Source organism: Aulostomus chinensis, chromosome 13, assembly GCF_037954235.1.
Source record: "Aulostomus chinensis isolate RoL2024-O1b breed Wild chromosome 13, RoL_Achi_v1.0, whole genome shotgun sequence".
NCBI lineage: Eukaryota > Metazoa > Chordata > Actinopteri > Syngnathiformes > Aulostomidae > Aulostomus > Aulostomus chinensis.
Window position 1 is genome coordinate 8,150,934 of NC_141332.1, and position 11,938 is coordinate 8,162,871.

The 11,938-nt window shown below is 41.8% G+C and overlaps 1 protein-coding gene across 2 annotated transcripts in view; it reads left to right on the forward strand.

Annotated features, from left to right (window-relative positions):
- polr1d (RNA polymerase I and III subunit D) overlaps positions 1–11,663 on the forward strand; it is a 27,024-nt gene extending 15,361 nt beyond the window's left edge. The window contains exons 4-5 of one of the 2 annotated variants that reach the window (XM_086222996.1): positions 6,942–7,024; positions 10,007–11,663. In XM_086222996.1, coding sequence (XP_086079122.1) covers positions 6,942–7,024; positions 10,007–10,054 — 131 coding nt within the window. In that variant the 3' untranslated portion in view covers positions 10,055–11,663. Of the gene's footprint in view, positions 1–6,941; positions 7,025–8,199; positions 9,984–10,006 lie in introns of those variants that run through there. The other variant, XM_086222997.1, reaches the window with a different exon arrangement.
- Positions 11,664–11,938: the final 275 nt, after the last annotated feature.

The following is an 11,938-nucleotide window of genomic DNA, read 5'->3' on the forward strand; positions in this document are numbered from 1 at the left end:
GGTTGTTATTAATTTTTTAGTTGGCTCACACACCCACTCTGCAGCTCTCACAGCTGAAAAAGTGGCTCCACTATCGAACTAAGTATCGACAACTGAACCACAAATTTCCACTGGCAATGTGCGGTCTTTTGCGGAGGATGCGGAAAGTCCAGTTACCGGTGCTAGAAGCAAAACATTGTGTTCTGATCCTGTGTTCTCTTTTTCCACCCGATGAACAGCTGTACTGGGCATAGGGTGGCTGTTGGCCAGGCATTTGTGGAGGAGGAAGTGGCAAAGAGGGTGCTTGTGGCAGCAGTGGCAACACAGAGGTCAGATTTGGGGTGGTTTGTGTTGAATTGTGTCACGTACTTCTACACTCAGCAGCCCAGTGACCCCAATTTCCACATTTGCAATACACACCTTTATTTTTCCTCCCTTTGTCTCAGCTGTGTGATGTTTGGAGCAGCCTGTGCATACATTTGTCTATGTGACTGCCCCTGCTGTGTGATGGCCGTGAAAGTTTGCTGTCCATACATTGTGAGAAGGGCAGCAATCACAGCCTTCCATGTCATAGTGGTCCATGCAGAGTTAGCCACTTTAAACATTGCAGCAAAGTCTAGTTTTAAACATTGCATAAGCGTTTGGATGGCTCAGGCTTCATTAGCCTCCAATTTCATACCTACATACTGATGCCATGTGTCCGTGAACCTGTTCAGAAGTTTCTGCAGTGACTCTTTATTTTTCTGATATCAAGTGGCCACTTTGCTGAAGTCGGCACGTCTACGCGCACTCTCCAAAATTCTGGATTCATTGTCAGTGAGCCAATCGGCTAAGCTTTTACTTTCAGGGCGCCCTCGATCCAAGCCTGGATCAGGGAAGGTGAATTTGTTTTAGACCAAACTCCATTCACAACAGCCATTATCTGTCTGACATCCGAAATAAGGCAGTCAGACACCTTACATGCAGTTTGAAGCTGTGCTACAAATTCCCCTGGTTGACTCGTGGGTCCATGGTGTCAGCAAAGGTGTTGTACCTATCATAATTTTGGGTGTGCTGAGATGGAATGTTTTAGATCTCCTTGAGTGTCTAGGTTCCTTGCATCTATCATATCTGACCCCTCCGTGTGCCCTGCCTTTCCCTCTCCTTTCTCCTAACTCCTGCCAGTAAAAATCATCTTCAGAATCTGTGTCTGTATCTTCATCTGATATTAACTGGGGGTCTCATTTACGCAGCTCTAATGGAAGGAAGAGGGTCCGGGAGCATGATTATCAGGGGGCTGATTTATCATATTTCCCTGCTCCTGCATTCTGCCTGTCTCCTAATCTCCATTTTAAACATTTTTTTGGGGTTTCTGCAACTTCTTTAAGCTTTTGATCTACTTTGGACTGATAACTCGCCATAGTGCCTAAGATCAAATACCACATACAACAGCACAAAAAGAAGGAAACAATGCACACATAAACTCAAAAAGAAACAGCAGCATGTGCGCAAGAGTGCAGATGCATCTCAGGTCTTCTCAGCCTTAATTGTTGCTACAGAGTGGAGAGTGAGAGCTTCTACTATTTGTAACTTGAATTAAAGTTTACTTACAAGAAACTTTCTTGTCAAATTTAGTCCGCGCCAGGATGAACTTGTCAGGTTTCTCTTTCATAGAATACAAAACAACTCTTCTCTCTTACTCCCGCTGGCCAGGGACACACCTATATTCTGGGGTCTTATCAGACCTAGTTCCTGGGACAATTCTACCCATGGAAACTGTCAAGTCAGGATGGGATTTGTTCTTGGCAAGCGCTCGCCCTTACGCCAGCTTCGGAGCCCTGAATCAGTGTGTTCGATTCACATGATAATTTAGTGCTTCACTCTCCCACCTCTGTCACAGAAGTTTGCTGTGCAATGAGGTTGAGTCAGCTCCCCCAGAGTGTCTGAGTTCCACTCCCCATAAACGGTCATACTAGTAATGTCGGACACTACCAGTTACAGCTAGCTGGAACATCCCACACAATGTGACCTTCACGCAGCTTAAACACAGCGATGCATCAGGATAACGCTGGCACTTTGAGTGTCAGCTTCACTATCAGTATTAACAAAGAATTGACAGAAGACACCTGTCGGTTCACTCCCAGACCCAGGTCAAGGCCTGGTGTCAGATTGGCTCCTATTCTTACAGACATTCTGAGAATAAGACCAAGAAAGTTAAAACAACATTGAGAGTCATATGAGAGTCTGAACACAGTGTAGAAACGGATCACAAAAGGCTGCATGTGACTCAGGTGCCCAAATTCTCCACTGGTTCTGGGCTGCAGCCAGTGACTCTCAGAGAAGGGATGTCTTGTCTATCAGTTATGGCTATAATTCAAAGCCGTTGGCTGTTCCCATTGAGCATGAGTCTGCCCACCCATTACTAGCATGCATCACTTCTACAAATTTTTGAAGGCATCAATAGGGCTCTGCATAAAGACTGACTTTGACACATGGTTACATCAACCTCATTCTCTGTGGACCCACATTTCCATTATTAAGATGGACATTTTGCCTTGGGTGAACTTTTACTCCTCCATGCTACCTCTACTTCCTCCCACTAGCTACTGGGCCAAATGACATTCATTAATTTCAAAATTCACATGGGGTAGAGGGCATCCTGGACTCAAAATGTCCACCATACAACAGCACAGCTCTGAGGGTGGTCTCTCTGTCCCAAATTTTAAATTTTACTTTTGGTCATTTGTACTTTGCCTTCTTTCAACGTGGTTTAATGCCACTGCATAAGTTTCATTTAGACCTGTAGAGGAAAATCAAGCTTTTCCTCACAGGCTGCAAGATCTGGTTCACTCTGCAATTCCTCTGAAGTGTTCAAAGCCCCGTCTAGGACCTATTATTTCTCTTCTTTTCACTGTATGGCGTTCTGCTGAGAAAATATCTAAGTCAGTCCCAATGTGGCATCTGAACAGTCCAATTTTTAAAAACTTTTCACTGACATTATCCTTTTTTATTTCCTGGCTTGGAGTGATAAAGGCATACATGTTTTTCAGGAGATGTTTGATGACAGTGGTCTCCGCACTTTTGATGATATGCAACATATGACCTCCCTGGGTTCTCTTTCTTTCTTTATCTTCGGTTAAGGTCTGCCATGAAGGCATATGGTGTACCATGAACACACAACTTCCATCTCACATCTTACACAGTCTTTTAGAAAACCATGGTGATACCAAGAGCTTGGTTTCTGTATTGTATTTGAATTTCTCTAAATCCTCTTACAAGTCCCTGCATATACAAAGTGTGTGGTCGAGAGATCTGGGATTATTGAATGAAGACAAAGGTATTTCATGGAGTGTGGTCTTCAGTAGTTGATTCATCTAAGAATCCAGACCACCAATAGATTCACTTGAATTGTATTCACAGGACTTACCTTACACCTAGAAAGCACCACGCACTGAAAATTGTTACATTCCCACTGTGTTATCTCTGTCTTGATGAGCATGTTGGATCTTTTATACATGTGTTTTGGAAATGCAGTGCTGTGGCCTCTTTTGGGGAATTGGTGTTCCAATTCCATGCTCACCTGCAGTCATGCTCCCAAATAATATTCAGAAACCATTTCTTTTTAAAAATGTGTGTTTAGTGGGCTTGACTGCAGCTAAAAAGATACTTGCTCTCCGCTGGCAACCACCTCACACACCAACACATAGACATTGGTTGAACACTTTTCTGGATTTGATTGTTTTGGAACTTCCTGTTGCGAGAATGCATGATGCAAGTGAAAGAATTATCTTGCAATGGACTGAAGCATCAACTATGGTAAAGGAGCTGCTGGATAATTAATATGATGACATTTAATGTAGCATACTGGTGATGATGATGGCGATGTAATAATTTCTTCTGTTGATCTAGGAGTGGGTGGGGGGAGGTGAGCTGCCATGGGTGGGTGTGAAAGTGTAATGGTACCTTGTATTGTTCATTTATGCACATATGAATGTAACTGCATAATTAATGTCACCTCTATCCCTTGTGGGGAATATGAAAAACAAAAGGAAAAAAAGAGAATGAGTCTGCCTGACGTTCCTGCCCGTTTTAAAAAGGAAGCTTTTCATTGCCGCTGTCACAAGATGTGTTTGCTCGAGGAGAATTGTGAAGCGTAAGTGAATTGAGGAAGTGAGCTGCTTGACCTCCTCTACTTGTTAAGTGTCATGAGATAACTGTTTTGTAATTCTATGCCATACAAATAAAATTGACTTGACCTGACTTGACATTCACGTTTCAGCTCTATGGACAGGGCTACACAATCACAAATAAAAGAAGCAAAAATTTTACAACAATAAGCATTAAACCACTATTCCAGCATATAGCGTAAAATCAAAATGAGCAAAACTCGCCTCTCCTTTGCCAAATCTGTTGGTTGCGCCCACTGGCTTTCTTGTGGCAAACGAGTGATTTATGAATAATCTCTAAGGGAAATCTAAAAGTGACAGAACAGGGTGAAATGCTGGATCACATCTAATATGTGATACGGCAATGCGGGAAATATTTATGTGGCTCAGCAGAATATCCTCATGTTTAAGTACATCAGAGAGAGCATAGAAAATTACTGTGGTGTAGTGCTTCTGCTGCAAAATTGCTGACATTGTTTGGTCAAGGCTGTGTTATGGCTTGAAAACATGGCTTGAGCTTGAATTTTAGGCCAGTGCAGGACTCTACCCAGAAGGTTGTTCTCACATGTATACTTATTAAGATGTGGGCCTACGAGCATGATCTGGGATATCACACTTGTTTTTGAAGCCAATCCCGGTCCAATATTTAGCTTGAAGCCTCCAGTACACAAACAGTGAGAATGGATTTCATCAACAAGAATTCTAAGTGCAGCAAATCTTATATTCTGATTTTTTTTTTATGTAAAACTATAGGCATTTTACAACTGAAATAGGATCATTCAAATCTTGGCTTTTCTTGTAAGTCTCTTTTGTGGAAGATTCCAATGTGGTGGAACAACTGCTTCTGGGAACTATTCACAGTCATTGCAAAACATGGTCTCACTGTAAAATGATTGTGTCCCAGAACGACTTTGAAGGCTCAGGATGATATCTGGAATGAGCAGTGAGTCTCTAATGGTGACGCCAATAGCAGGTTTGACAACAAAGAAATGGGGCCAGATCTATTCAAGAACATAACTTGACCAATGGCATAAAGGGATTCATACACAGGGTGGGCACTTATGGCAACCCTCCAACACCGTAGTAGCCATGCTGCAAACATACTCCTCCTCTGGAAAAATCTGTTATGTTCTCATTCACCTCATCAATTTTAGAATTGTCCTGGCCCAGTACAATGTATATTATGGTTTGGAATGTTAGTCTCTGATATCCTTATGTCAATGTCCTGGAGCTTCCCTTTTTCAAGGGAGACTAGAGATTTGTTGAGCATAAAAGCAAATTCATCCTCCCCTGAAATCATTGGAATCCTGTCCTCACCATGGTCCAGGAAGACATTGTCAATTCTGCTTTGTCTTATGGATCTCCTTTCTTTGCTTTCTCTGCTCTGAAGAAGAATCTCACCACTCCACATGTATGAGCACCCTTCTATGGTCGAACATATGGCATTACATCAAGGATGTGTTTAGACACTCCTGAATATCTTAATGATACCACTAAATGGCCTCTCTGAAGCCCACAGAGTCTGGAGTATGTGCCTCGTACGCACAGTGATCCATCACTGACACTTGATCCACCACTATAACATGCAGTACTCTGTTGACTGCCGCAGTGTTGCTATCTTCACTGATGCTGCGAGTGGTTTGATGATAGAGGGTAGCTGAAGTGCCACTTGCAGCCTTGTCCTGTAGTAGTACTTTGTAAAAGGAAGGTGCCAACTTTTGAGGAAAGACACATATTTGCCATCCAGTCACGAGGATACTTTAGTCTCCACTGTACATGTATTAGGGAGCTTAGACCTACACAGACCGTCTGACCTTAGTTTTCTTGATTGTTCGTGCAATGAATGTCAGTGAATACTGTGAAGTGTGTAAGTCTGCCACCATCAAATGCCATCATATACATTTTGATACCAAACCTTTTTTGTCTGCCTTAAAAGCAGCATTGGTGACATCTAGAGGTGCAATTGCTGCTATAAATCATGGCAGGCATTGTAAGAGAGGATGCAGATGGACCTCTGGTATGCCCGTTTTGGAGGTGTGTACGGTACATTGGGTACACGTACTTCAGGTGTATAAATTGGACTACAGCCTGCTGGATCACTGCTTCACTCGCATGTAGCCTGTATACAGACAAACATCCACGGATATCTGCCAGGCAATTTATCAGCCTGCTACAGGTGTCACAGATACGTTGTAATGATGAATTTATTTTTCCTTATGAACTGATGACTGAGACAAAAATCTACACATAAAATGCAGAAAACAATTCCTAAGAGGATTTAAAAAAATGTTGCAGTGTAGTGTGTGAGAACTGTCTTGGTTTGACTCTGGGCATTGTCTACAGGCAGCACATGGCATCATGCAGCTACACTGGTGGCAGAGGGGATCCATTTTTGTTCCTTGTCAGCAGTTGACAATAAGTGAACAAACCGAAGTTTGTTTTACTATTTACCTTGTTATTTGTCAAACGTTGACTGTAAGTGAAAAGTTATGTTTATTTTACTTTTTATTTTGGACAAAATAAATGTAAATAAAATAAAGGGTCATGTTAAAAATGTTTTTATAATAAATTACAGAGATTCTTTCCTTTAGGTTTAGGAAAACCTGTGAAAAAGAGGTAGAGGAAATGATTTCTCGTTTCAGATCCTTTGAAAGGGTTGTTGCGTTGGTGAAGACAGTTGGACCGTATGGGAGAAAAAACAAAAACTTGCATCGCTATGTGAAACAGACAGAGGATTGGTGTCGTTGGTGTTGCTTGTGTTTCTATTAGTGGTGTAGCAGATGTCTTTTACTCAGATGTGCTTGCTTTTTATTTCAGGGGGAATTCCAGCCACAGTGCCGCTGCGGAGAGGCCTAAATGAGCTCAGCGATGTTTGTCAACATGTTCTTAACACCTTTCAGGTAAGCCTTTACACACTACAGTTCTTCCAAATAGTTTTGGGGTTAAGCTTTGTTGAATTTATAAAGAAAATTATTAATATGTCTCAGTGTGGGTGGAGCACAATCCAAAATCCAACTTTGGCAAGTTGACTGAAAATGAGATGCGATTTCTGCCTGTAGATCTGCTTTTTGGAGCTGACAGGCAGAATAATGTAGGCACATATCAGGACGATGTAAAGAAGTGGCAACAACGAATGGCTGATGCCTACAACACTGCTTCTCAAAACGCCTCCAAATCAGCTGATAGGGGCAAGCAGCAGTATGATAAGAGAGTGTATGGTCCTGTACTGCGGGTGAGGAATGTGACTGAGAGGGGAGGTCCTGGGAAAATCCGCTCTACCTGACATTTATGTCATCAAGAACCAGAAAGGTGAGGACAGTCCAGTGTTCGAGGTTGAGGCAGGAAAAGAATACTCCACCGAAACATGCTTCTGCCCTGCCAGTCACAGCAGAAAAGAGTAAGCTCCCTAGCACCACCCACACAAAGACAAAGGTCAGACACAGAACCAGAGTCACCTATCATTCGACACGCTCAAGAGATGGACAATGAGGAGTCTGATGACCATTTTCCCAAAATGACATTCACTTGGCCTGCTGTTGAACCCCAGAACTTACATGTACTTCACCCCACTGCTGCAGAATTCTACCCAAAGGCTAAAGAGGGTGATGCAGAACAGGGTGAGGTGTTTCCTGATGTTGAGGAAGAACACGAGGACAGGGTTCACACATCTGAAGTCGAGGACAGTGCAGTGGAAAAGGCCGACACAGTGGCCTCAAAGGATGAAATCCAGGAGGTCATGTGTCGACAATCTTACCCAAGAGGACAGAGAAGGCAGCCTCAGACTTTGACTTATGACAGACTTGGTCAGCTAAGGTTCACTGGGTGTTGGATCGACACAAAAGAAGTTTCTGTCAGCGGCGACTGGCGGCTGTGGTGAATGAACACGGAGAAACAAATGAAACACAATTTCTCCCTTGTCACCTTGTTATGGATGAAGGTTTTGTTTGTATGTTGCAAATGCTTCAAGATGTTGAAGATCACATGTGGTTATGCCTAGAAGCATCCTGATGTAAGTAGGTTAAGAGAACACAGATACTGTTGGCCCAATTTGTGTTTATTGTGTTTTGTGTCTCAGGACTGCTAAGAGGGTAAGAGATCTCGTCAAGAGTAGGTGGAGAATTCATGGCATGGTAATGTGTATTTAGATTGTAAATGTATAGGGGAAAAAAGCTGATTATCAATCAGGAGTACACACGTGCACATGCACACTGCAGTGCACGGTAGTCTGAGTATCTCATGTAGTTCTAGCAAACCTGTTAGACATGCCCATCTCATTTAATTGCTGTCCATGTATCCTTATTTTGAGTAAAGAGGTGTAACAAAATGTCGGGACGCCATTTTTGAAAGTAGGGGAGAGTGTGAGAGATAAATTCCACCCCCATAATTTTGTTCTTTTATTTTTCGTTGTTTTCTTTGTTGTTTTGGTAATATTAACACACTGGGGTTTCATACGTTTTTGTATTTCGGTTCAGCCAGCAGGGGGGGCTCCTCACTCTCTGAGGCAGTTTCAATTTTTTTTTAAACGGTTACGTGTAGAACCTGTGGAGAAGAAAAAGAGAGTTTGGCGCGACATGTCTGGTGGAGAGAGGCTGGAGCTCAGGAGAACAGTCCGTCAATAAATTCTCACTGAAGAAAACGTAGATCGTCTTCTGAGTCCTGACTACCGCAACACATGCATTAGAGATAGAGAGGGAATGTTTCAGAGCGCTAGCAGTGTTGCAAGGTTATGACGTAGTGATGCTTGTGCAGGTTTAGTGAGGAAAACAGTGCATTGTATCACTTTGATGTTCAGTGAAGGAGGAGCCAACACAGCGACTCGTTCTTTCCGTCATTAGAAGTGGTTAAGATGTGTGAACATGATGATAAACAACACTGGTGATGTGAAGGGAACTTTAGCCAATAACAGGTCCAACCACTTTTTTTCATCTCACGGAGGTGCGTTGCTCCTTCACCCACCGCCTTCACCCTCTCACTTCTTATCCCACTCACACACTTTATTGTTTATCCTGACACCACTGGACAGGCTGTCAAACAAACTCTGCTGTCTCTCCTCCACCTTCCCGACCAGCTCGCACGCCGTGAACCTCTTTTTCTTTGACATTATTTTGCGATCGTCAACAGCGGAAACCCTATTTAAATGAGTTTGTGTATTTATAGGTGGGCGTAACGGGGGCGGGCCCGGTCGCTCCGACATCTGCGCTCAATTCCACGCTGATTGGGATGTATCAAGGAAACGTGCCTGGATTCCGGCGTTCGCACATATTGATACATCCGGATTTTTTGGTGCGTACGCAACTTTCGCGATTCATGCGAACGCAGTTTTTTAGTACGAGATCCACGCAAGTATTGATACATGAGGCCCCTGGAGTGGCCCAGCCAGTCTCCAGATCTCAACCCCATAGAAAATCTTTGGAGGGAGTTGAAAGTCCATGTTGCCCAGTGACAGCCCCAAAACACCACTGCACTAGAGGAGATCTGCATGGAGGAACGGGCCAAAATACCAGCAGCAATGTGTGTGCAGACTTACAGAAAACATCTGACCTCTGTCATTGCCAACAAAGGGTATATAACAAAGCATTGAGATGAACTGTTGTTATTGACGAAATACTTATTTTCCACAATTTGTAAATAAATTCTTTAAAAATCAGACAATGTGATTTTCTGGATATTTTCTCATTTTCTCTCTCATAGTTGAGGTGTACCTATGATGAAAATTACAGGCCTCTAATCTTTTTAAGTGGGAGAACTTGCACAATTGGTGGCTGACTAAATACTTTTTTGCCCCACTGTGTATTAGTCATGTTGCAGGAGGAATTTAATAATGAATGGATGAATGAATTGCTGCCTCGACTCAGCTGACGTGTTCTTTCATTTTGTTCCAGGCAAGAGTTAATGAGTTCAGAGAGGGGCAGGAGCAGCCAATGGAATGATGAATGTCACATCTGTGAGACCATGGTCGGACACACGATACTTAAACAGTGTACAACTCTTTCCTTTGTATATGTCTCTCATTTAAATGTGTAGATACATAAATTCACGATCAAAAATGTGTACATCTTTAATTGTTTAATCAACAAATACTCTGGCAATTGTACCCTCTGTACATCATCCCTCAACTGCAAAAACAAGAAACAAAAGGCATTCATTTTCAATTTTTGTAACAAAAACAACACTGCCATTTGCCATTGGCATTTTATTTCTTTTCACAACCACTCTTGTGACACTCCTTGAAAGTTTTCTGAACCAAAAGTGTCGTGGCCCTTACGCCTAATTGTTCTCATCTGTCTTTTTGAAGGCGTGTTCGATGTGTGCATAAAAAAGTGGAAATTGGAATGCCCTGATTAGCAGACAAATGCATTGAGAGGTATTTCATGCAGTGTCGGGAAGACACTGAGGAAAAAAGTGAAGGGAATGAAGTGTAAATAATGAGGTTTAAGTTATTTGGGCTTAATTATATCCCTCTGTCAGTCACATGCTCATGCATGGCTGCCTCTGTAGGTATGGAATATGGTATCTGGAAAAACAGATTTGTTCTCATACCTAAAAATTAAAGTGAAAGATTTATTTAAGAATATTAAATCATACATAAAAAAGTAGCTTGGTGTAAATACTAAACTTGCTAAACTAATGGTCTAAACCCCATGGCTTTCACATGATATATTTTTTTAATCTGTACAAAAATGTATTGGGTTGAAAATATTTTTGTGTGAATTTGGATAGATAAAATATTAGATGCCCGAACAGCTCACCAGCCTGACAATTGAAATAAATCAATAACTGTCTTCAATAAATTCAATAAAACTGATTGTGATTATATTCCTCATGAAGAAAGATTATTGCAGTGATGTTACATCGGCTAATATCTGATTTATCTGGGTCTGTCTAATAAATGACCGGTGAGTGTGGATTCAGGGGGATCGTTGCTCCTGACATGTCCCTTGTACCCGTTGTAACAATTTCCATGACTTCGTGCCCAAATAAGAAGATGGAGTAACAGCTTATAGGGGTCAACTGGCCTGTCAGGCCTGTTTTTAAGGAGCAGTTTCAGTGAATTAAGAGAACCCTGATGGTGAACTCAAGTAACAGATGTTTTTTGTCACCGTAGCAGCGAAATGATCTCTGTACACCTGCTCCTAGGAACCGGCCAATGTCAGACTCAGTGGTATTTCATTCCACAAGTTAAGTTAAGGGTAGCCTTTCTCTGGAAAATGGAAACATTTACTCCGTAGTTGAGAAAAGCAGATGAAACCATTGCAGGCTTTAGGAACAAATAATTTAATTCATCAAAACACTGGTCAAGGGTGCGCCATTCTGACAGCGATTGAAGAGGAATGTTTTCGTAACGTTACATCACATTCAGGCATTTAAGTATAGCGAGCTTTCGGGCTTATAAGGTGATGATTCAGTTATTTCAATCTTTTACCTTGATATTGATTAACGAATAATGGTTATTTTTATACGTTTGTACATCAGAGTTGTCTCTCACACAGTCTGTGCTGTAAATGTGCTGAACTAATAAACCTTGGATTTTGTTTTTCTAATGTGCGAGTAGATATTTTTTCTTTGTTATTTACAAAAACTATGGTTTATTGAATATTTACAAGGTTGAAATTGAAGCCCACGTTTCTTGATATCTTGACAAATTTGAGTTTCAAACGAAAACGCAGGTTCCCTTAAAAAGAAGAAAAATAATAGAATGCATCCTCTGCAAAGAGATTGCAGTCTTTTAAATGCAGTTACATGCAAAGGTTTGGGCACCCCTGGTCAAAATTTTTGTCACTGTGAATAGAAATGCAAGTAAAAGATGAACTGGG